This window comes from Lampris incognitus, chromosome 17 (genome assembly GCF_029633865.1).
Source record: "Lampris incognitus isolate fLamInc1 chromosome 17, fLamInc1.hap2, whole genome shotgun sequence".
NCBI lineage: Eukaryota > Metazoa > Chordata > Actinopteri > Lampriformes > Lampridae > Lampris > Lampris incognitus.
This window is the reverse complement of record NC_079227.1, coordinates 18,905,717-18,931,615: the sequence shown is the minus strand read 5'-3', so window position 1 is coordinate 18,931,615 and position 25,899 is coordinate 18,905,717. Positions and strand designations below refer to the sequence as shown.

The 25,899-nt window shown below is 42.0% G+C and overlaps 2 protein-coding genes across 2 annotated transcripts in view; one reads left to right on the top strand and one right to left on the bottom strand.

Annotated features, from left to right (window-relative positions):
• The first annotated feature begins 1,120 nt into the window (after nucleotides 1–1,120).
• LOC130128020 (uncharacterized) lies at nucleotides 1,121–3,739 on the top strand. The gene is made up of 2 exons (XM_056297732.1): nucleotides 1,121–1,253; nucleotides 1,763–3,739. The coding sequence occupies exon 2, from the start codon at nucleotides 1,965–1,967 to the stop codon at nucleotides 2,940–2,942; it is 978 nt and encodes a 325-aa protein (XP_056153707.1). The 5' UTR covers nucleotides 1,121–1,253; nucleotides 1,763–1,964; the 3' UTR covers nucleotides 2,943–3,739.
• Nucleotides 3,740–7,373: 3,634 nt separating this feature from the next.
• fmnl1b (formin-like 1b) overlaps nucleotides 7,374–25,899 on the bottom strand; it is a 51,169-nt gene continuing 32,643 nt past the window's right edge. Inside the window, exons 14-27 of the mRNA XM_056297090.1 lie at nucleotides 21,851–21,952; nucleotides 20,979–21,222; nucleotides 20,307–20,561; nucleotides 19,810–19,949; nucleotides 19,191–19,393; nucleotides 18,206–18,440; nucleotides 17,812–17,880; nucleotides 17,464–17,544; nucleotides 17,136–17,265; nucleotides 14,772–14,935; nucleotides 14,457–14,558; nucleotides 12,767–12,862; nucleotides 12,321–12,435; nucleotides 7,374–7,943 (exon numbers count right to left, since the gene is read on the bottom strand). Coding sequence (XP_056153065.1) covers nucleotides 7,843–7,943; nucleotides 12,321–12,435; nucleotides 12,767–12,862; nucleotides 14,457–14,558; nucleotides 14,772–14,935; nucleotides 17,136–17,265; nucleotides 17,464–17,544; nucleotides 17,812–17,880; nucleotides 18,206–18,440; nucleotides 19,191–19,393; nucleotides 19,810–19,949; nucleotides 20,307–20,561; nucleotides 20,979–21,222; nucleotides 21,851–21,952 — 2,037 coding nt within the window. The 3' untranslated portion in view covers nucleotides 7,374–7,842. The remainder of the gene's footprint in view (nucleotides 7,944–12,320; nucleotides 12,436–12,766; nucleotides 12,863–14,456; nucleotides 14,559–14,771; nucleotides 14,936–17,135; nucleotides 17,266–17,463; nucleotides 17,545–17,811; nucleotides 17,881–18,205; nucleotides 18,441–19,190; nucleotides 19,394–19,809; nucleotides 19,950–20,306; nucleotides 20,562–20,978; nucleotides 21,223–21,850; nucleotides 21,953–25,899) is intronic.

Here is a 25,899-nt window from a genome sequence, read left to right as displayed (position 1 = left end):
CAGTATGTACTGTCATCGATGTACAAAGATAGGTCATCATCAATATGTGGTTGCAAAAACAATAACCTTTTGAACTGTTGGGGGCTGACAGGCAGTGGAGGCAAAGCAGAAAAGCATCATGGAAATGACGTCAATCCATCACGTGACAGACAAACAGACACAGTGTCATTCATATTCACACCTACAGTGTGGTGTACTAGTTGGGAAGTGGCTGTCCTGATTTCTGTTTCAATATCTGTTTTTAAACAACACATTGTCTGTTCAAAATACATTTTAATACTAGCCATTCAAAGTGAAAACTTACAACCAAACTATACATAAATTTTTCATAGATTAAAATGTGTAATCTATGTTGGTACTGTAAAGCCCCTCGAGGCAAATTTGTGATATTGGGCTATACAAATAAAATTGACTTGACTTGGTGAGTTGGGCTTGTCTGGTCTTGATTTAGAAGAAGGGTTGAAACTCTACATTCTGCATTGTGTGTTTTTTTTTGCCACTCCTTAGAAACTTTTTAGAAGTAAAAGTGTGTGGAGGCAGTCAGAAGAGGTGTGTCTTTGTGCCAACGCATTAGAAAATACTTGACAAACCACTTCATGAGGAGTCCACACTCCATGATCCTTGTTGACAAATTTCAGGAAAATCCCCGCATTTCACTCATTAACTCCCTTCTCTGACATGGAAAGTGTAGTAAGTTTATGTGTTGCTTGTTTGCAATGAAAACCCGCAAATCCACCGCCATTGATGGCACAGTTGCTCAGCACTCCAAATAATGCAAACGATCGTGACGTGAAATTTTTGTGAAGGGTAAGTGTGTGCAGTAAAGGAGGGGGAAAAATGAAAGCATTTAGCAAACAATTTCCACATATTTAGAACCAAGTTGTTATACATGAATAAAAAAATAAAGATTTTTTTTATTTTATTTGACATGACATACATGAGTATGAGTTTGTTTCATTCCCTTTGAAGGCCTGCCCCTGAAACAATGTCCATAAAGCCCCACCCTCTCATTCCTCACCTAGCCAATAGCTGCTCTGTGCTGAACATAGTCACATATTGTCAGGTAGAGTTCACACACACATTAAACACAACTTGTCAGTGTCACTGTACTCGGACACAAGTTGTGTTTAACATCTACTATGTAGAGGAACTAAAGGCAATAACATTCAAACAGGAACAAAAAGAAAAAAAAATCTGTTGATCCATTATCAAACTATCCATTGGACAAGTGGATCAGGCAACAGGCTCTGCAGGTAAGTACCGATTCAGCTAATGTAGTTATTCTGCAACGAAACTAACAGGTTAAGTCATTCCTAATATGTGCTTTAACCAACTTTTTGGAAAATTACAGACAAAAGTAATAACTAGTTTTGGATGGCTCAAGTTACACTTTAAATCAAATGCAGTATGTCATCAATTTGACAGCCATGAAAAACTTTTAACTTGGTTTGGCAAAAGTTTGTGCACGGATCAGAAACAGGAAATAATTGTGAACATAACCCTCTACATTTTCGATTGTAAGAGAAAGTTGGAAGCAGTATTGACAAGAATAACCCAATTTCCATCTAATGCTTTTCAGTTAATTCAAGTTCATCTACACAGCTAACTTTAGAGCTTTGTGATATAAACAATGTCCCTTTTACATAAATTTGTACTTCAAACTTCACCTGACCAAGAAATGAATCTTAAATATGACATAAAACATGTCAGACCAAAAAGGAAAACCGACCAATCTTTTTTTCCATTTTCTATATGCATGCAGGGAAAACACAAACACAGAATTGTGGCTCCTGAGGACAGAAATTGAACTCGGATTCCCTTTGGAGGAATCTGCCATTGGTTTATGGTTCCTGACGGTCATCCCGCAGTGGACAATACACTTCTCTGTTGAGGTCTGCATTACTTTTAACAGCTGAAAGCTCTGCCTTCCTCTGTCAACTGGATCAACGTAGAAAACATCAAATATGGAAACTGCAGAGGCTGATTGTGAAAGTGACAGCATGGACAAAGTGTCTGCCATGTCTTGTACTGACCTGCAGGGGAAATTCCTGGAGTGTTCGACATTGTTTATAAACCTCTATGACCAACGCAGAGGCCAACTTCAAACAAGCATGGAGAAGTTCACAGGCATAAATGGCAGTACTCATAAAATGCAGAAAACCAATACGTCCAAGATAGTGCGAGGTATGTTTGGTGCAGTTGGGGGTGCAATACTTGGTGCAGGTTTTGGGACTGTTACTGGTGCAGCAGCTGGTGCCTTTGGTGGAGTTTTCAGCATGGCTTTTGGCATACTTGTACATGATATCGGCGCCGTTGATGCACTTGGCAGCTTTAGCAGTAGCACAATAGGTGGTGCTTCTGGGGGTGCAGTTGCTGGTGCTCTCGGTGGTGCAATTGTTGGTGCAGTTGAAGCAGTAATGCTTCAAGCCATCAGTGGAGTCGGTGATGTAGTTTTGTGTTCCTTTGGTTGCATTATTGGCGGTGCATTAGGGAGTCTTTTTGGCAGTGTTGGTGCTCCAGGCGGTGCACTTGTTGGTGCATTTGGTGCAATGTGTGGTACAAATGCCACAATTGCTTTGCTTGTAACTGAACATCATGCTTTGGGGAAAACCAACGAGTCAAATAAAGAGATAACAGAGCTAAAGGTCGTTCAGAAAACCGGGGAAGATTTCCATGAAATTATCACTCCACTTGTGAAAGAGCTCAAAACCATTAAAGAGATTAGTGACACGTCCTTCTGCGCCATTATGCAGGGGGTTGCCAGGCAAATTGGGAATGCTTTAGCAGCAGCAGCAAGGATGAGGGAAACTCTCGCAGGCATTAGCAGACCCAAAGACAAAGCATCAGTGGCTTCAAGAGTCACACACTTCACAAGACAATGTCAGCAAACAACTGAGGAATTTGAGAAAATGAGAACAGAACTAGACAAACTGTTGGCTTAAACTAAGAATTTAAATTCAGGACAAGTTGTTCAACAACAGCAGTCATGAATCTGACGGAGCTGAATGCATCCTAATCTCTCTTCAAATCAGGGCTGAAGGAAATCCAAAGAGAGCTTTTCTTGTTATGATTTATACATATGATATTCCTCTGTGTACGCGTCATTGTTGTTTTCTTGCTGTAGCATTTTGGGGTGAATTTGTTTTTCATGCAAGATTTTTTTGTTATTTTGACACAATGCAGAGAAGTGCTTTGGGAACCTTTTTGTTTTCTAATGCACACTTATAGAAAGCAGCCTTGGAGAAAATCCTTAACTGAGGCTGGCTGAGCTCATACATATTCTGCACTTTTTACACCGCATTTTATAATTGTGGCACTGACGAAATGAAATTAAAAAATAGCTGAGGGATTTGCATACCCAGTCCTTATAATAATGGGAAGTGCCATATTCATGTTTCAGGGAAGATGGTTGTGAATGTTTTGAATTTCACATTTGGGATAAAAATTCCTTGCCAGCAATTGAAGGTTTTTCTTAGATTTTACCGCCGTGGCCAATATGAAGAAATCGGTTCATGATATTTGCTATTTCCTCTCATGAGAATTTGTTCTGTTGATGTGATGTTGGTGAAAAATGTAATCCTTGTTCAACTGAATGGACGTTGCCATGGACTTCCTTGCATCCTTTCTCTGAAATTTTGTCCATTTTGTTTTTCTGAGTGCAAACGTGCATTAATGAAATGTTGCATGCTTTTGTAATAGGAAGGAAATGTATGAAGATTTTAAAGGCAACTGAATAAATAGGTCTTTAATATTGTGCATTGTATTCTTTATTTTGTCCTTGTATATCAAAATTGTTTCTTGTGTTGTGTATAATTATCATTTACCAATGTACCGTTGAATGGTCAATTTAAGCAAATGTGAATTAACCACCTAGTATTGACTTATTTGACTCAGCCTTACCTGGCTATTCTTGTTTTATCTCAACTTATAAAGTTTCAAGTCCCAGAAGAGACAGAATATTATCTGTAAGGGCTCGCCCAGGATTTAAACTCAGCATTAAGCGTGTCGACCAATCGGCTCTCGGAGATCAAGCATCGACTCACTACTTTTCAACATTTATTTTTGGTTTAGTGAGCGTTGCTTCTCATACGATCACATCGGGAGATTTCCTTGTCTCTTCTGTATCTGGTGTCATCTGTTACAGCCAGTTTCAGTAGACTAACATGTTTTGTCCCTCCATCGCTGAGGTGCTCACATTTATAAGTGGCTGTGCACATCGATGTTAACACTGGACTCCACCCACTGACACTTTTTTGAAGGAAAATCTGCCTGACGTTTCTTTGCTTTCTTTTTTTTGGGGGGGGGATCCCCCCCCTTTTTTTCTCCCCACTTGTATCCAGCCAATTACTCCACTCTTCTGAGCCGTCCTGGTCACTGCTCCACCCCCTCTGCTGATCCGGGGAGGGCTGCAGAGTACCACATGCCTCCTCCGATACTTCTGGAGTCGCCAGTCACTTCTTTTCACCTGACAGTGAGGAGTTTCGCCAGGGGAACATAGTGTGTGGGAGGATCATGCTATTCCCCCCAGTTCCTTCCCCGAACAGGCGCCCCGACCGACCAGAGGAGGAGCTACTGCAGCGACCAGGACACATACCCACATCTGGCTTCCCACCCGCAGACACGGCCAATTTTGTCTGTAGGGATGCCCGACCAAGCCGGAAGTAACATGGAGATTCGAACCAGCGATCCCTGTGTTGGTAGGCAACGGAAGAGACCACCACACTACCCAGACGCCTCATTTCTTTGCTTTCTAACCATACATCACGTTGAAAACACAGAGTTTGACCAATCATTATGCAAATAACTGCAGTATTGAATCAGATTTAATTTCAGAGATAAACCTGAACAGTGAGTCCAAAAATGCATCATGCAACTTTCTTTGAAAGAAAAGGTTTTTAACACTTAGTTTTAAAAGCTCTCTTTTACCATTTGCTTTTTTTAAAAAATTGTTTTAAGTCAAAACATTAAAGAGGAAGCAAAGTGGGTGCTCCGTGTTATCTGCTCGGTGTATTTTGTTAGTGATTGTGTCATTTTAATTGAAAGAGGCCGTCGCCTTCAATACGAGAGGTGATGAGACCCTAAGTTTTTTTTTTGTTAGCCAAAGCATGTGAGATAACTTGAAATATGTTTCCAAACCTTGTGAGGCTCTTAGCTAGGAACGTTAACAGTGGCGAAGTTTGCTGACAAACTACAGTCTTTTAAAAAAAGCCTGAAAGAAGGCCTTGAAAGACTTAAAACTGTAATTTTTCTATCATTTAGTTTTTTGTTTTTTGGATTTTTCCCCGTTTTTCTCCCCAGTTGTATCCAGCCAATTACCCCACTCTTCCGATCTGTCCCGGTCGCTGCTCCACCCCCTCTGCTGATCCAGGGGGGGATGCAGACTACCACATGCCTCCTCCGATACATGTGGAGTCACCAGCCGCTTCTTTTCACCTGACAGTAAGGAGTTTCGCCAGGAAGTCGTAGCGCGTTGGAGGATCACGTTATTCCCCCCAGTTTCCCCTCCCCCCTGAACAGGTGCCCCGACCGACCAGAGGAGGCGCTAGTGCGGCGACCAGGACACATACCCACGTCCGGCTTCCCACCCGCAGACACGGCCAGTTGTGTCTGTAGGGACGCCCAACCTAGCCGGCTGTAAGAGGGGGATTCGAACCAGCGATCCCCATGTTGGTAGGCAACGAAATAGACCGCTATGCTACCTGGATGCCCTCTTTGGGTTTTTTTTTTGTTTGTTTTTTTTTTGTTTTTTTCAGGAAAACCTCAAATACAAAATTCTGTGTCTGATTACATGAAGCCCTCTAAAGCCGAGGTGTTTGGTCATCCATGCCAAATTGATTTCTCACTAGACAGACACATTTCTTTTCTTCATAGAATGACTTATTAAAGGTCTGTCGAGGAATTGTGGCGTACTGTTTATCCAGAGACCATCTGATAAGAAGCTTTCAGGTTGAGTTTATACAGATATGTAAAAAAAACATTGGGAGGTAAAAAGACACAGTGTGACGCACCACATTTCAAATTGAAGACCTTTCCTCTCAAACTTAGAAAATATGTATAACAAGAACAGTATAAAATTTTATTCGTCCAAACCCCCAAAAACAGAAGAGAAGCATTATTTATTCATAAACTTCCATATTAAAAATAATTTAAATATATTACAAATCTTGAGCATTTCTAAATCTCTTTGAGTATTACGGCAGGACAGAAAGAAATGGACAGTAACAGTTGATAGTCCACTTAATTTATAACCTATAAATAAAGAATTAAGGGGCATTTTCAACAACAACAAAAAAACAACTATGAATTTCATTTCAGGAGCAGCTCGTGTTTTTGTTTTGTTTTTAATTTTAAGTGGCTTTCATGTCGTACTTTTAACAGAGGTTTACATCAGCCACTTTACTGCTCATCTGAGTAGCAGCGATTAGTGGTCTCTCATAAAACACTCTTACTGAATTAAATCTAAAGGTTTCCTCTGGTTGTTGTGCACCCAGACAGCAGCCCCACCTCCCATATCACTGTCTGAAATACCCTAAAGGACATCCAGTGTCATCATCTTCAATTAAAATCAACGTCTTAACATTTTTCCTGTTTAGATCACATACATGCATCACTAAAATCAGCCAGTGTCAACAGTTACACTCGAGGACCCTTTTATGTAAAGGGGCAATTGTATGAATAGTTTATGGTTGACAGGAACAGAATATAAAACAAGGTAATTTTATGTCTAATATTAATACTATGGCATGGTGGCGCAGTGGTTAGCATGGTCGCCTCACAGCAAGAAGGTCCTGCGTTCAAACCTCGGGGTTGCCCAACCTTTGGGGTCATCCCAGGTTGTCCTCTGCATGTTCGCCCCATGTCTGCGTGGGTTTCCTCCAGGTGCTCTGGTTTCCTCCCACAGTCCAAAGACTGTGGTCAGGTGAATCGGCCGTACTAAATTGTCCCTAGGTGTGAATGTGTCTGCCCTATGATGGACTGGTGGCCTGTCCAGGGTGTCTCCCTGCCTGCTGCCCAATGACTGCTGGGATAGGCTCCAGCATCCCGCAACCCTAATTAGGATAAGTGGTTTGGATTATGGATGGATGGATGGAACAGAATACTTGCTCAAGATGGGGTTGGTGGAGGTCTGAATCACAAGTGCACAAGATTATTTAAGGGTTCCCCACAGTTTCTATCCATCCATTTTCCAAGCCGCTTATCCTAATTAGGGTCGTGGATGCTGGAGCCTATCCCAGCAGTCATTGGGCGGCAGGCGGGGAGACACCCTGGACAGGCCACCAGTTCATCACAGGGCCGACACACACACATTCACACCTAGGGACAATTTAGTATGACCGATTCACCTGACCTACATGTCTTTGGACTGTGGGGGAGAAACCGGAGCACCCGGAGGAAACCGACACAAGACACGGGGAGAACATACAAACTCCACAGAGAGGACGACCGGGGACGACCCCGAGGCTGGACTACCCCAGGGCTCGAACCCAGGATCCTCTTACTGTGAGGCAACAGCGCTAACCACTGGGCCACTGTGCCTTCTCCCAACAGCTTAGTGTGTAAAAACTGTTGGGAGGTGTTCTGTTTGGCAAATTATGGTCAGACTGAATTTGGTTGTGTGGAGAAAAGGGAATCCACTCAATAAGGTATTTCATTGTGAAGGCTGCACAGAGACAGAAAATATAATTGTTGCTATCCTAGCAGGGCAGTGTCTGCTTTCCATGAGTCTCATTTGCATTTTTTGAATGAGTGATATTAAGTCGGCATCTGTACCACTTTGAGTTAAAATTCACCTCTTTTGTGCATGTGTGAATACAGTGTTTGTTCAGTCCGTTCTGGAGTGTTTTAGAGGGAGATGTCCGAGGAGACTTGGAGCTGCTGTCCTGGTTTCCACTTGGCGCTTCGCCTGCCGCCTTCTGTTCGTCTGTAAGGCTGGTTGCGTAGATCTGAGGTAAAAGGGAAAGAGTAAAAAAAAAAACTGTGAGGCCACAACCTGAGAAAGAACTCTTGTATTAATTTGCCCACTTTACTTTGGATCTTAATAATACATCATGGGTACACTATTCCACCATCCTACTGGACTTATATAACTATTGCTCTGTGATGATTTACTTTCACTGACATTATGTTTGTCATGTGTTTAGTCATCATAACGTTTTGAATAGCAGTTTTGGATTGGATTGGATTACACTTTATTAATCCCCGAGGAGAAATTCAGGTATCATAGCAACACAAGAGTACACAGGCAAGTAATAGATGTAATATCCACAAATTACATACAGAAATACACAGCGTACACAAGTACAAGGATCATAGAAAATACTGCAATGGGAGATAGACAGTATGCAAATGGATATAACCCCTACGTTTACCTACACATGTACACCCAAAGATATATCACTTTTAGATACAGACGGTGGACAGAATTAAAGGAAAACCCAACATAAAGTGTGTTAGTAAGGTGTTGGTTCACCAGGAGCCTCCAGAATAGCTTCAGTGCTCCTTTTCCTAGATTTTACAAGTCTCTGAACTCTGATGGAGGGATGGACACCATTCTTCCAAAAGATACTCCCTCATTTGGTGTTTTGATGATGGTGGTGGAGAGCGCTGTCTAACACGTCGGTCCACAATCTCCCATAGGTGTTCATATGGGTTGAGGTCTGGTAACTGTGAAGGCCATAGCATATGATTTACACCATTTTCATCCTCATCAAACCGTTCAGTGACCCCTCGTGCCCTGTGGATGGGGGCGTTGTCATCCTGGAGGAGACCACTCCCATCAGGATAGAAATGTTTCATCATAGGATAAAGGTGAGCACTCAGAATAACTTTGCACTGATTTGCTGTGATCCTTGTCTCTAAGAAGATGAGCGAACCCAAACCATGCCAGGAAAATGCCCCCCCACAGCAAAACAGAGCCCCCGGACCCCCTCACTATAGGGGTCAAGCATTCAGGTTTTTCCTTTAATCTGTCACCCGTCTGTACATAAATGTAATGTGAACATAGATATACTTATGTACTGAGATTTTCACACCAATGTTAATATACCTATGAACTGAATATATAAGTATAACTTACTGAATATATATTTACATGCACTGTATTATAATTATATCTATTATGTCATTTGCTCACCCATAGAAAGTAAAGATGCAAGTATAATAATAATAATAATAATAATAATAGTATTAACATATTAGCTGTAATGATCTAGTGTTTTAAGTGGGTACACATGGAGAAGAACTGTTCAATAACTCCCTCCACTCCTGCTTAGAAACTTCTCTTTAACAAAATATGACCCAGTTGCTGGCAATGACGGAGCGAGTGAGATAGTGAGAGAGAAACAGAGACCCTCACGGTGCCAAAGGATCTAGGAGGGATTGTCGTCACTGAAGACCGAGTCGCAGAAGAGACGAGAGGAGCGCTTGCCAGAGCGAGCCGTGAAGGGCACGGACTTAAGAGCTGAAGACACCAGAGAGAAGATGGGCAAAGAGAGAGAAAAAGAGTAAGAAAAACAGTCCTGAGAGGAACAGCGGAGGGGGACAGGCAAACAAGTTAAAAGTGTATCAAAAGTGAGACTTTTGCAGTAAACAGGGGAATGAAAGGACGACTGAAGATGATGAAACCTGAGAACGGAAAAAAAAAACCAAACAGGTTAAGGGGGAAAAAGAGGAAAGAGGATGAAAAATGTAGTGAGGTGGAGATGAGCGGTTTGAGGAGCCGAGTTAAGAGAGAGTCAGGGGAAGAAGAGGCAGATGTCTGGAATGATGTAGGGATGGGTAGCAGATGGAGGAGACCCCAGACAGGGATGTATACACAGATCAGGTCTAGGGAGGGTGTTGAAAATAATTCTCCTTGTCACAGCTACTCGTAAAATGTCCACATAAAATGTGCATCCCAAAACATGAAAAAATAAATGAAAACTCTGCCATCATCTTCCAAAAAAAAAAAAAAAATCACAGCAGGATATTCATAAAAATATCTTGCTTGAAGAAAATGACCCTGACCCTCTCAAATGGTAAATCACATTAAAGGGAAACATTGATTTTTAACACCGTCTCTATATACAGTATTAGGGTTGGGTGGTAAAGCTGAAAAATGTATCAGGATAAAATGTTTCATTTCAGTCCATCCCTCTATTGTCTTAACCGCTTATCCTGCTCTCAGGGTCGCGGGGATGCTGCAGCCTGTCCCAGCAGTCATTGTGCGGCAGGCGGGGAGACTGGACAGGCCGATATCCATATTGATAATTTTTAATGTCCTATTTTTACAAAAGACCAGGGGAAAAAAAAGAAGGTTGAATTTAACCTCTATTTTGAATTTAATTTGTTCTGGTATTGGTCAGACTTAAAAAGAAAAAAAAAACTGCCATACTGGCGAGGTGACCTGTCCTTTTTAATCAAAATTTCCTCACCGCCTGCACTCATTTTCTCCCTCCACACTGTTTCTGTTGTTTCACATGTTGATGGTGCAACCCACAACACACCTGTTAAATGATGGACTGTTTGCCTGTCGACTCGTAGTGCTCTCCATTATCAAGGGATATGATCGGTTGTTTATGAGCCAGGGAGGGAGTGTATTCATTATGTGCTTTCAGGGTGGTTTGCATTTGATGCATTTACGTAAATGAAACTATCGAACATTCTATCGAACAACTGTCTTATTGCTATGGATGACGTGTCTGTCGCTGGTACATGTCGCTATCGTTTTATCGCCCAGGTCTATACAGTAAACGTGTTGTGCGGATGATACTCCATCAGCAGCCATAATACTGAGCAGTCAGTCGTCTGTGTCTCTGAAACGCTGCCAAAATTGTCAATAGCAGACAATCTGTCAATGTGAAAACTTACTTCCTGATTTGTCAGTAGACTGCATTGTATGTGAATATCAATGTGACTATCAATGCTACATACAACTGTATAATATAGTGTTGTTATTCATATGTATGTCACATTGATATTTGCATTTTCTTATCTAATGCAGCTTATGGGCAAACAAGGAAGTAATTTTTCTCATTCATGGGTTGTCCAGCAGTGACATTAATGGAAGACACTTTTCTGCACAATTTCGGCGGCGTTTGAAAGACAAACAGAAAATTGCTCAGTATTACGGCTGCTGACGGAGTGTTATCCATACAACATCAATACATACATACATATATATTAAGATTATCTTGATTATCATGCTTTTCCTCTTTAAGTTCAATATTACCCTTTTTATTTTCCTCCCCATCCCATGCTGGTTCACATATGGATGGCGTGTTTAATACCTATCATAAACCATTTTAATGTTTTCAAATCAGTCTCCCCATATGCCACTATCGTTGGTGTTGAGGTACTGATGATATTATGAAACACACAGGCAAATTCACAAAGAATGGACTGCAGCACTAATGGCACCATGAATTGCGCATCTCTTATAATTGCTATCTGCCCCATCTCAAGGTCTGATTCACGAAAGATTGCACGAATGATATTACAGTGCAAACACACACAGTTTTGCAGCCGAGTGCAATTGACCCTTGTTTTGTGTCTGATTGCATGAGGAAAAGTATAAATGGTGGCTTTGCACCCAGAACCCAGTAGGCAGGTTAAATGTCATCCTTTAAGTCATCATCAAGTATAGCAAGAATTGTTTGACCTGGCAACCTGTATCTGCGAATGATGTCGGTCTCAGTGAAATCAAAAAGTGATATTCTCCTATGAAATATCTGCTCGCAACCATGCCTGGGATGTTGATGCCTTTGCATGGCTACAATCATTGCGACCATGATCACAAGTCTGGGCGTCACTTACCATCAACTCTCTGAAGATGCTTATAATGTGCACTCTAACTTCGTGTGGCTATTAGTGCTGGTGTTTGTGAATTGGACTTGATTTGCAATGAGGCTCATTTGCATAGAAAGGGGCTAATTTTGCATCAAATGTATGCATATGCGGGGGGGGGTCTGACCCTGTGATGGTCTGGCGGCCTGTCCAGGGTGTCTCCCTGCCTGCTGCCCAATGACTGCTGGGATAGGCTCCAGCATCCCCGCAACCCTGAGAGCAGGATAAGCGGTTTGGATAATGAATGAGTGTATGCATATTACCTAATTTATGTACGTGCAAATAGCACCAGAACATTGAGATGCTATTTGCTTGGCAGCGCAGTTAGGGGTGCATTTCACCCTTTGCAGGTGCCTGGAGAATTACACAGTTTCTTTTTGTCTCAATTGTGCAGGTTTAGCAGCCGCAAAAGCCACATAATCCATTTGTGAATTCATCAGACTGTGTGAAATCATTGTCGAAGTCCTCCCGTATAGATTATCCCCAGTGTCTCTTACCTGTAATGATGTCCTCGATAGCCCCGTCCTTGCCCTCCCTGACCAGAGGGGTCACCTGTCTCCTCTTCAGTTCTGCTATCAGATCCATCTGGGGCAGCCTGGGCATCACGGGAGCCTAAAATGTTAAGAGAGGTCAATTGAAGCTGGCAGAAATATCCCAGTAAACAGACTGATTGATACTTGTGTTTGCTGCATGAGAATAGTTTGATCTGAATGACAGCTGTCAAATGATCAGTGATTATACACATTGTTTTTATATTACTGCTGGCAAATTGGAAGCTCCATTGCAGCAATTGAGGCTTAAGTGCTTTACTCTGGGGTTGCCTAAATAGAAGTTATCGAGGGACTGGAGAGACCAGCTTATTAATTTTCCATGCCATTTTTCCTGGCTGGCCAGGGTAAAAGCTGTCATCTGTAGTATTTTTGAGGACAAGCCACAGCGCTACCTTAATTCCCATCACTTCAGGCTTAGGAGGAGTTGATGGTGTGTCACTGTTTGGGAGATCTTGTTTTCTCCTCTGTTCATTCTGATGCTCAGCTTGCTGTCACGGAAAAGGATAAACATCAAATGTTACACACTCAATATTTAAATGACATGTCATGAGACATTGTCCCCTAAGTTAAAAAGAAGTCAGCTAGTGGCAGGGCCTTTTCCTATCGGGCCCCGTTCTTGTGGAATAACCTGCCTGCAGCCGTCAGACAGTCAGAGTCTGTTGAGTCCTTTAAATCCAGACTTAAAACTCATCTTTTTGCCTTAGCCTACAATTAGTTGCCTTTAAGTTGGGTGCTTCACAACCTGTACTGCATGGCGGGTCGGTTTCTGCCTCAATGAATTCACCAACCACTGTTCTGCCGACGAGATTATAGAGTATAGATTATTGCAAACTGTTCTCTTCTCTCGCGTCTTTTCTCTCTGATGTCTTCTCCTTTCTCTTCTTCTGCGTGTGTGAATGGTGTCATGTGAGTCTCCCTTGTGTGCACGTGCACTCTGTTCTCCTTCCAGGTCTCCATGGTGACGGTGGTTGCCACCTGGACACTGCTTGGCACCCCCCTCATCACATTTATCTTATAAATCCATATAATTTTGTTATCCTGTTTCAATGTTATATCCTTCTCACTCTGATTTTTTATTTTTTTGGACCCCCCCCCCCTTTTTCCTCCCAATTGTACCCGGCCAATTACCCCACTCTTCCGAGCTGTCCCAGTTGTTGCTCCACCCCCTCTGCTGATCTGGGGAGGGCTGCAGACAACCACATGCCTCCTCCAATACATGTGGCGTTGCCAGCCGCTTCTTTTCACCAAACATTGAGGAGTTTCACGTAGCGTGTGGGAGGATCAAGCTATTCCCCCCTCCCCCTGAACAGGCACCCCGACCAACCAGAGGAGGTGCTAGTGCAGCGACCTGGGCACAAACCTACATCCAGCCTCCCACCTGCAGACACGGCCAGTTGTGTCTTTAGGGACGCCCAACCAAGCCGGAGGTAACACGGGGTTTTGAACCGGCAATCCCCATGTTAGTAGGCAATGGAATAGACCGCTACACTACCCAGATGCCCTTCTCTCACTCAGACATGTGACAATGTTTTTGTTTGTTTTTTTTTGTTCTACATGGTGATAGTGGTTGCGTGGCTAGGATACTTGGCTGTTCTGGTGGCGTCTGGACACTGTTTGGCGTCCTCCTCATCATATTCTTCATATATCTTATAATTACATTATAATTCTGTTGTCCTCTTTCAGTGTCGTACTCTATAAATTGTGTACACACAACATTCATTGCATGTCTGTCCATCTTGGGGAGGGAGAGCCCTCCTCTGTTGCTCTCCCTGAGGCTTTTTCCTTTTTTCCTCCCTGTTAAAGGTTTTTTTTAGGGAGTTGTTCCTTATCTGATGCAAGGGTCTAAGGACAGGAAGTTGTGTTGCTGTAAAGCCCACTGAGGCAAATTTATAATTTGTGATAATGGGCTACACAATTAAAATTGACTTGACTTAATTCAGTTGATCATTGACTGGCTGATTTTTTTTTCTGTGTTATGGGGAGACGTTTTTTATAAGTAGATCATTTTTACTATCAGTAAATCAGCTAGGTACTCCGTAGATGTAACAATGAACTAATAAATTCAGCATCACTATATCTGACCTTGTATGCCTTGATGAATCTGACAAAGATGGGAAAGAACATGGATGGTGTGGTGGTTTTAGGATTTTCTCCAAAGTACTCCACAGCTGAGTCATATGCACCCTGTAAGAGAAGCAAAGAAAAACAACCAGATCAACACATTCATTTCAGTCTATGACCCAAACAGTCAATATCTTTACCATGATAAGGCCAAGAAAAAACAAGAATGGTGCTCATTAAAGATGACAGATAAAGGATTATAGTGATGGTCAGCACTTATGTACGTTGCACTAAACAACGGACATGTACTTAACACATTGCCGAATTACAGTTCACCTGTGCGGTTTTCCCATCCACTACTAGCGAGTCCAACAGTTCATTGTTGCTGTTGAGAAACTGCTGCAGCACAGGGTTATCTTCCTCTATGGTGAACTCCTTCCTGGTCACCTCCATTCCCTTCTCCAGAGCCCGCACATCCTGCAGGATGCTATTAAGAGACACTACAAAAACGCAACAAAAAATAAGACACGATATGTTCAGTATCACTAATGAGAGTGAAAATTAGCTCATTACTTCCCCTTTTGCATTCCCTTCATAAATACTGAGCAAGAATCAAGGACTGTATCAGACATTGTGCTGATATAGTGGTAATTATCACCAATTCCTTTTGAAAAATTATTTCTGTGGCATTTATGCTTGACTGAATGGTATAATGCGGGGAGTGACACGATACATGAGCAGGAGAGATAGAATGACATGCATTAAAGGTTAGCTAGAGCTCAAGGCCTGTAAGCCACCAGGATGCCATCAATCAGTGCCAATCTCTTTATCGCAAGATGCAGCATTAAAGGTGCTATATACGACATTCAGCATCAGCATCCCAGACCAACACCAAGCATCCCTCCCCCCTCCCTTCACATTCTTGACTATTTCGTTGGTTGGAATATTGATTTTTACAGGATAGTGTTATTTTATTAACATTAGTAACATATTCAGCTTGGTAAGGAGCTTTTTCTTCAATCTGCCAAGTGACCCTAAATCCATGTAACATACTCATTACCTTGCTCGCTATCCGGCTAACGCTAGCTAGCTCACATGCACTGACATGCATGCTTCCAAAACAAAGAACAGAGAAACTCAGATTACAACACACACAGAGGGAGTAAGACTTCATTCACTGCTCAGGACACCATTGCTCCACTATCTCTTTACATAGCAAATAGTTGTTTGCTGCTATATTAATGTTCTAAATCTCATATATAGCATCTTTAATAAAAACCCTTAGATGAACAAATACTTTTCTAATGTAAAAGACAGTTCATATCATTTTGAGTGAAAGCCATACATCTCCCAGAAATTCACTTACCGCTAGTGTCTTTTACAACAAATGTGAACAGCACTTCAAGTGAGTGCCATTTGATATCAAAATGTGAATAAACTGAAAACATAAAATGGACCTATAGGTACTTCATCTTCAAACTAATCTTATACAAATTAGCATTTTTCATGTAATATCATTCTGAGGAAATTCAAATTCTGTAAAGAAGTTTTACAAAAAAAAGTTATGAAAATAAAGGTATTTTTGCTGCTGTCTTAAATGCCAAGTGATCAAAAAAAGGGAGGAGAACTTGCAACATCTTAAAATTCATCCAAGTCTTAAAATAACTCCAACATATTGCAAAAGATTTAAGTGTAATATTACCTTGACTCAGCTTATAAAAAGAGCATTTACATGCCCACAGTATTCTGGAAATCAGCTAGTATCCTGGTTAAGGTTTTTTGGGATTTGGGATAAGCTGTTTTTTTATGTAATGGAATATCATCGTTATGAACACCCTAGATGTGAACAGACTGAGAATTGAGAAAAACACGTGATGGAGAATTTTTGAGCTGCTGTGTAAAACCCAACAAGAAAAGGAACATGGTGGCTATGCTGGTTATTATCCCATCTATTGTTAACAAACCACATTGATACTGTATCGTCCCTTGTGGGGCTTGTGACAAAACTTACTAGTAGTCTGGTACATTGTTACATAAGGTACTGAAAAATACTCGGGACTAAATCTTGCCTTTGATAAAAAAGAAAAGGTCATCCACAAGGAATCAATATGTGTTTTATAACACACACACACACACACACACACACACACACACACACACACACACACACACACACACACACACACACACACACACACACACACTATCCCCCCGGGAGAGCCAGAGAGACAAAGACAGACAAACAGATAGTGTGACGAAGTGGGTGAGAACACAACCATTTGTCCCATCATCTCAATTGGTACCAAGTATTGGCTTTCCTTGCCACAGTGGTGCAGCCTAAACTCAGGTGCCGCTGATCAACTCAAGGGGAGGATTTAAGCAGTAGCTCTGGAGTTGTTAGGGGGCTGTAGGACGTAAGGGTGTAGATGTGTGCATGAGATGTTCCAATTGTTGTGAGTTGAGTTTTGTTTATTTGATGATAATTTAAGCTCAATTGTTGTGAGTTGAGTTTTGTTTATTTGATGATAATTTAAGCTCAATTGTTGTGAGTTGAGTTTTGTTAACTGTTAATTTGTTCAGTTGCTTTGTTTATTCTTTCGTTATGTAGGTACAACCTGTAAATAAAGGCCAGGCTTCCCCATAGATAGATACTAGATAGATAGATAGATAGATAGATAGATAGATAGATACTCTGCATACCCAGAGCAGCCTTGTCCATGAAGTGTAAGTCTGTGTGGAAGGACTGGAGCTCGGGGTACTTCTCCTGGATGATGCTGACAATGAAGTGCAGTAAGGTCTGTTTGCGGTCTGTAGATTTGGTGTCCAACAGCTTTGGACAATAAGCAGAGAAGACCAGTCATCAAAAACAAACACTTTAAACAAGAGACTTATATTAACACCGCCTGCGCTTGTTGTAATTTTAGTGGAATTTCCTCTGATGACCAAAAGAATTGAGTGGTTGCGGGTTTGTAAATTGGACACTAATGGAGGTCTTACTTTAGGGGGTGTAATACTTTCCTTTACTCACCAAGTCTAAGCTCTGCAGACGGAAGCCGTAGGCTGCCCCTCGCTTGCTGCTGTTCATGTAGTTTCCAAATGCTAAGATGATCTAAGGGAAATCAGAATGGAAGTTTTTTGTTGTTAGACTCTTGTAACCTGCTGCTGATAGACGTTTTCAAGCACAATGTATAATGTAATGTACAGTATATGTAGTAACAAGTGACTTATCCATACACTACAAAGACATACTGTATACACAGGATAAGATAGTTGGAATTGAGTCAATAAGTTATACCATAGCATATGTAACCATAAAGAACTAGACTGCAAGGTAGTCAGTGTTGAAACATATCATGTTTGAATAACTATCACTTACCTCAAGGATCTTCTTCAGCTTGTTTGATGACTTGATTGACATCGAGGCAGCAATGATTGCATTGAGTTGCTGTTGAATATTGTTGAAATTATTACAGGTTTCCCAGCCTAATATATCTGAATCCAGCCTGTATAACCCCAGCAAATTACAATAGCCTGGCAGTTTGAAATCATATTCAGCCCCAATTTGTTGATAAGTCTGAAAGTGTTTTCCCTGCGGTACCTATTCATGCCAAAAATGAAAGCAACTGTTCAAATTACATTAATGGGTGACTGGAATACCTCTGACCAATCAGAGAAGTGTTCACTGTCAGAATTACTGTGGTTTAAATCACCAGAATTACCAAAGCATCATTTCAGTAAAAGCCCTTGCTAGATCCTCTCTATAAACTCACAGGCTGTATTAGCTGGACGATCTCAGGGAAATTGCCCATGAAGGTGAGGGTGCTGATGCGCTGGCCCAGCCGTGAGATTTTGCCGAAGTGCACCATGAAGTGGTCCTCCTCGCTGAGCTCGTCCAGGGACTTCCCTTCGCATTCGTAGTTGTGAATCAGCTTGAGTTCATAATCTGAGGGAATGAAGCGCTCCAGGAGCTCTAGGAAGTCCAGGCTCAGAGCTTCCTGGTTATATCTGTTGAGAGGAAAAGGAATCTGATTATATGATCATCATTATCACTACCATTATTATTAGTAGGAGTGGGAGTAGAATTAACGGTAACACTTTCTATGAAGCTTGCATCTATAAGCATCTATAATGCCCTGTAAGTGTAGCTATAAGTCATTGTAAGATTCATTATAACCATGTATATGCCCTCACAACACCTCATAACCACCTTTATTATACATTATGTCAATTTAAAATGGATTTATGCATTATAGATATGTCATCATCAGCCTGTTTATCTGGCAAATGTCATAATGCATCATAACCAATTTGTTTTGCTGAAGTTTTGTAGGGATGCATAATGAGACTTCAGTGCTATTTCACAGTCTTCATCCATAGCTGTTAGTCATTGTAATACACATTATAGGAAAGTATGGGCATTATAGTAGATGCAATAGATGCTTATAGAGCGTTATAGATGCTTATAGGGTGTTATAGATGATTATAGGGCGTTATAGATGCAAGCTTCATAGAAAGTGTTACCAAATTAAGTGTATTGTAATTCAAAGTTAAGTAGTTTAAAAAGTTTTCATGAAATGTTAATTTGAACACAAAATAATGTCCATTACTCAAGGTTATGATTTCAGCATGCAATAATGTAATACTGGACACGAATAAAAATTTTGCTCTGCGGCCGCTCTGTAGTTACATTATTATGATAAAAAAAAAAAACAAAGCCATACAGAAGAAAACTTGTACAGTAAATGGGGGGCATACGTCTCTATGGCAGTGCAAATATCAGACGCAGACATTCCTCCCTTGCGCAGGGTGATGGCCAGGTTTTTGGCCCTGTTGGCCTCCAGTAGCGACACCCTACTTGGAGTCCTATGGGCCACTTTCATCTTGAGAGCACCGGGGTCTACTGGGGAAGTCTGGGCCTTGGTCTTGAACTGCTCCTCAAAGGCATCCATGTTTAACTCCTAGTGAGACAAGTTCAGTGAAAAAAATGTACGTAGATAAAATGGCAGAGAAGACCCCAAGTTTGAAATAAGTGAAATGTTACTAAACTTTACTCAGTGTCACCAAATGCAGTGACAAATTCCCTTGCTGAATTTGATGAATAATCAAAAGAAAGATACTGAAAATCCCACTTAAATAGAAGAAAACAATCAATGAAAGCGAGTCCAAAAGAATTGTGATGAAAACTGTACCCTCCAAGGAATGACAACAAAATAAGACAAGAGACTCATACATTGATGAAGACAGCTTAAACAGAGGAGAGAGAGACATCTAGAGGCAGTGACAAGAAGAGAGGGCTCATGAATGAGAGCGACGCCTTAAGACAGACCTAGTCCAGAGGAAAGGGATAGCACCAGAGATTAGTTTGTTGTCTCACCCCTAACAAATGCTCATCATCCAGATCACTGAAGATGGTCCCTGTGACCTGGTTGGATTTGAGAGCCTGCCAGTTGAACAGAGGCATGCGGTACTTGGTCTGAATTGGCTTTTTGTTTCTGCAACCTGAAAGAAAGGACGAAGCAAATCCCAGTTGGACTGGCATTTTCGTACTATGACAAAACCAGAGAGCAAAGGCACTGTACTTTGTGGTTTAAGTCATCCCCTCATCTGATGCAGGGAACAATCTGTCATCCCAAGAGATTAGGTCTCTAAATTAGCGAGTGTGAGCATTAAGCGCATCCTATCCATAATAGTAGTATGGCATAAACTTCATGTATATTTTTGTATAAGCTGAAAACACTGTTTCATCCATTATTTCTTATATTTATGAAAAAGTGTAATATCGTTTGAATACGCCTGCTGTATGTAATGTAACTGTAGAAAACTGCAATGAAAAGAATTGGACAAAAAATAGTCATATGGGTGAGCTTAGATGAGCAACAATAGCCACATGGTTGGGATGGTATTTACCTCCCAGAGGTGGTGGTGGGGGTGGAACAACTCCCCCCGGCACAGGCAGTATTGGAGGTGGAGGAGGTGCTAGGCCACCAGAGCCTGGGGGGGGAGGAGGAGGAGGAGGAGGAGGAGGAGGAGGGGGTGGTGGAGGTGTTGGAGCTGGCCCGATGGCAGCTGGAGCGGCTGGCGGGGTTTCTGCAGAGGTGGGTGGGTCCTCAGGGGCATTGACTGAGTCTACGTCTTCTGAAATAACTATTACAACATGATGAGTTCTTCCCAGCTGTCAGTCACGCAGGCAATCAATCAGAAGTGTAATGCACAGTCAGGGCCTCATGTAGAGCCACAAAATTAACAACAGCCACCCACCAAATGCTGGTGAATGTTCACTGACTCTGCTGCTTGTTAGTTTGACAAGCAACATTGGCATGAAATTAACCTGCACTCATTCAATTCAACATCACTACCCTTGCTGTCTGCTAAATGAAACCAAGTTACTTTCATATGTTAGGCAAATCTTATCATGAACTTGACTGAGTACGGTCACAATATTTTGTAAGACGTAGTCAAACACAAGGAGATGGTTTTCATAAGAGACTGTCACAGTAACTTCTGTTTCTGAAATGGAAATGTCACAGTGGTGGTAGGGCTGACCTGTCTGTGGCATGTGCTGGATGACGGGAACCACCTGAATGTCCAGGTGTCCGGAGGAGGAGCGCTCCATTCGGACGAGCCCCTGGTCCACCAGACCTTGAACTTTGACCTCCAGCTCCTTCAGCGCCTCGGCCGAACGATCCCTGTCCCTCTCTCGCTCCCTCTCCCTCTCACGCTCCATCTCTCTCTCTCGCTCCCGCTGCTGGAGTGCAGCCACTTGGGAGCAAGATTCTCGGAGACTCCCCTATAATATAATATAATATAATATAATATAATATAATATAATATAATATAATATAGTATAATATAATATATACAATGGGTGTGTATTGGCAAGAATTTGGGGATATGATTTATATCATGATGAAAGTGTCACAATTTGATACATTGGGATATACTGTATTATGATACTACATTGAGACACACAAATATATTGTAATATTTTGTCAAAATGTAAGGAAAATATCAAGAAGACATGTCAATATGCTTAAAATCGGAGTGATCAGAGCCATAGCTATTGTGGCACTGGTAACGCATGCTTATGTGGTTCTGTACAGCCCTGTTACAGTACCGCACCTGCCACCTAGTGGTCGGAGATGTGAACAACACAACGAAGTAGCGCCGCTGCCACATCTCACCTCAAGAATTGATGTAGTATGTCTGAGAATCGATATAATATTGCCAAAGATAGTGTCCCAATACTGAAGTGTACTGATATCGTCTTCTTTATAATATAATATAATATAATATACTGATATGTGTGAAGTGAAGGATTGGTTTGGCATTGGTCACTTTTGCAGCCAGTTAGGTTAGCAGTTATGTTTGTAGCAGTTGTGTTAGTTATGAGCAGGAAATGGAGAGGAGTACTGTACCTTTAACAGCTCCACCTCCTTTGTGGTCTGAATGAGCTTCTTCTCCAACTCTGAAACTTTCTCCACGGCCTCCCTCTCAGCCACCTGAAGTCTGGTGCTTAGCTGTGACACACACACACACACACACACACACACACACACACACACACACACACACACACACACACACACACACACACGCACGAACAACTTATTTGTATGTTGTGGTTGTCTTCATTGTAGACATTGTCTTCCGACCAGTGGCTGCTGGAGTGGGCTCCAGCATCCCCACGACCCTGAGAGCAGGATAAGCAGTTAAGATAATGGATGGAATGAATGGTTGTCTTCATTGTACGTAAATTCTTTGAGTTTCAGTCAAGGGTGTAGGTTTGCTTGAGAATATGGTAGGGACACACTGGCATCAGTTTTTATATGAAGGGCGAGTGTATGATATGGTCCCCAGTGGTCTCAACCCATAGACTTTACTTGGGTGGCTCACTGAAGTACATTTTTTAAGTTTCAGACTGATCCGGTCATCTCCCAAAAAATACTGACATTTAGTCAGCTCGCCTGCTTGACTTCCATCTCTCATCTTTCACATAAGACAATGGCAGTCATGCTATTGCTTTTTGCCCTTTGAGGTTTCATGAACTCACATCTGTAGTAACAAAAGCTGCTCTGGGCAGCCATGTTCGCCTGGGTGTTTTTTCCACCCTCCTTCACTTCCATTGAGAAGCTATAAAAGCCTATGTTATGTCCCCAAGAAAGCATTTCAGCCATAACAGCCTACTACTAATGCATATATGAACTACAGTGAAGCAGATTCCAAGAAAGAAATTACTTCACATTATGGAAACCAAGTATTGTTTAACAAAGTAATTGTGCCTGTCTGCAACTATCTTTCGCAGGCCCAGTAGTGCAGGTAATAGCTGCAGCTAAGCTAGTGGCCACTGCTTGTTTATATAATTTATAAACGTGGAAGTTGCATGGAAGCTGATTAAAAGATATATATTTCATTGTTTGGGTTTTCATCTTGCATTATGATGTTGACTAATAGGATAGCTCGTATGGTTAAAGGATACACAATACAGACTAGAAACACATACTTTTATATTTCAAAGTGGATAATTACAAGAAGCAACTCAGTTCTCTATGATGAAATATGCTCCAAAAATATACGTAAATATGAGTAATGAATATACTATATAGTGTATAGTAACAAGAGAGAGAGCGAGCTGGTTCTAGGAAATGATGGTGTAAATCCCCATGATAAATTTGTGATGTATGACAGGCTGTAAGGAACATATTCAGATGTGAAATGGGCAGCTTCCAACCAGCATCATGAAATGTAGGATACATACTAATCAAATCAGTCTTATGTCTAAGGTAACACTTTGTATCAGTTTACCTTGCTGTCATACCTTCCTGTCTGCCCTGCTTGCACACCTCATAATTAATAAAGGACTCCCATGAAATGCTCTCAGTGTAATAAGCCATTCCTAACAAAAACATCAATCACAGGACGCCGCATCAATTATAGTACTGCACTGACAATAGCAGGGCAACCACTCTCCCTCCCAAAGCCATTTGAACTGATCCCTCTCTGGTACAAGCAAGTGAAACAATTATGTACGGTATGTTATAGGCCTAATTCCAGAAGATGCTAAGATGTTTGTTGGGAGTGACGAAGAAGGACATGATTAAGAACGAGTATATTAGAGGGATAGCTCAGGTTAGATGGTTTGGAGACGAAGCAAGAGAGGCAAGATTGAGATGGTTTGGACATATGCGGAGGAGAGATGCTGGGTATATTGGGAGAAGGATGCTGAAGATGGAGCTGCCAGGCAAGGAAAAGAGGAAGGCCAAAGAGGAGGTTTATGGATGTGGTGAGGGAGGACATGCATGTGGTTGGCATAACAGAGGAAGATGCAGAGGACAGGAAGAGATGGAAACGGGTGATCCGCTGTGGTGACCCCTAACAGGAGCGGCCAAAAGTAGTAGTAGTAGTATATGTTGTAGCCCTACTTCCATTCTAAAAAATGAAATGTTAAATGAAATTCAGTGGAACGCTATATTTTTACACCCGCCCGACAATATTCATATAGGTAGCCACACATTCTTTTCATTACAAGAATATAGGATAAAACAATGCTTGCATGCTCTCTCCTTTTGTCATCTACATTGAAATTTTCTTGCTTATACAGTTAGGTCTTCTCTCCTCTCCTCTCCATTTACAAAAAAGGACCCAAACACTTGCCTTCTTATGTCATTTGTTGTTGTCAGCAGATTTCTTTAAGGTCAGTCTTGTTAAGCATATCCTGATGGACATGGCACACTGCAAGATGATTTAGATGGGTTTGTGACATAGTGGATCCTAGCCATGTTTTAAGCTTCCTCAATGCACTAAAACTTCTTTTGGCTTCTGCTGAGGACACAGGGATGACCAACAGAAGTCTAACAAGGGCCTCAACTTGTTCAAATATGCCTCTAACTTCAACCGGCATTCCTTGCAAGATAACAGCAGCCTTTTTACTGGAGTGGTAAGTGTTCTTCAACTGAAACATGGCTAGTTGTATTTGTAAGATGTCCTTGTTCATCTCTTCATACTGATCAACTACTATATCCATTAACCCGGTGAGCAGAAGGTTCTCAAGTTTCATTAGCACCTGCAAGTCTGCCTGATTGAACCTCTCTGAAAGTGCTAAGTCTTTCTGTCTATGACTTTGTAAAACTCAGCTCTGTAGTACTCCTGAAGGGATACTGGAACATGTTGTTTTGCCGTACCAGTATAGCGGCTTGGTGTCTGTCATACGAGGCATTTGGATGGGCTCAACACCTAAAGAGTCAACCATTTCCACAGCTTTGTCATACACCTGAAACCTTTCCTCATTTCTTTGGTTTGGAGTGTTGTCTTAACACAGTTTATTGCCTCAGTCATTCCAGAGATAGTTTGTGTCTGCTTCTGCAGTGATGTACTCAAGCACTGAAGCTTTCCAGTCATTTTAGTTGCCAAGACAAGACCCAAAACAGTCTTCCCTTGCTGAAATTTGCCCAACAGGCCATTTGCGTTTTTACCTGTCTGAATTTCTGCCATTTCCTCTAGGCTTTCTAAAACCCATGGATACTACTCAAGCACTACATTAACAGCTGCATCTCTGATCAACCACCTTGTGGGACACAGTGGTTTCAAGGGTCAGTGTTGCACTGTATTTACCTGACCTTCAAAGATTGATTTGAACTTCCCTGAGTGGTTTGAGAGGACTCCAAGTTCATGAACCCCATTGCAAGGCATCACAAATCAATGTAGAGGGTTAATTTCTCTGTATTGTACACTTTACTTGTTCAAATATGCCCCCCCCGCTTCCGGTGTGGGAAGATGACTGCATGAATTCGCGTTTGCAGCGGCCTCACCCAGTACCGTCCATGCAGTGTTTTTGACCACGTCTGCGTCTAAGTTTTGTCTTCGTTTGATGGCTGGGAGAGCTGGTGCTGGATCGTCAGGGAGAGCAGGGCAGGCTAAGCTAACTGCTAGCCCATGCAGTCCAGCAGTTCCGATAACACCGAGGGTGGTCTGGCGGTGGCCTCACTTAGCGTTGACTGTGGTGTTTTTGATGTCGTCGTGAGGAGTGCGGGGAGTTGTGTCGAGGGTGTCTGGCTGGGAGAGCTCGTGCTGGATTGGCTGGGAGAACTTGGTCTGCTTCGTCCAGTTGGCCCGGGGACCACGGCCCCTGACTGGAGCTGAACGTAATTGTTGAATTATGGGAATTTGGGGAAATGAATGAAAACTCACAGTTCACTGATAAGTCATCTATCGGAGTTAGCCGTGTGAGTAATGAGTGAGCAGACAGCTTCTGCGCTGTTGCTGTGAGCATCCTTAGCCAATCACAGCCAAGATTTTTGATACCTTTGTTTTGAGAAGTGTCCCATAATTTGAGAGGGGGTGGGTGGGGTCTGAAGTCAGTGTATTTCAGTAAATTGGTGAGTGTTAGCCCTGTGATATACTGGCAGCCTGTCCAGAGTGTCTCTCCGCCTGCTGCTCAATGACTGCTGGGATAGACTCCAGCATCTCC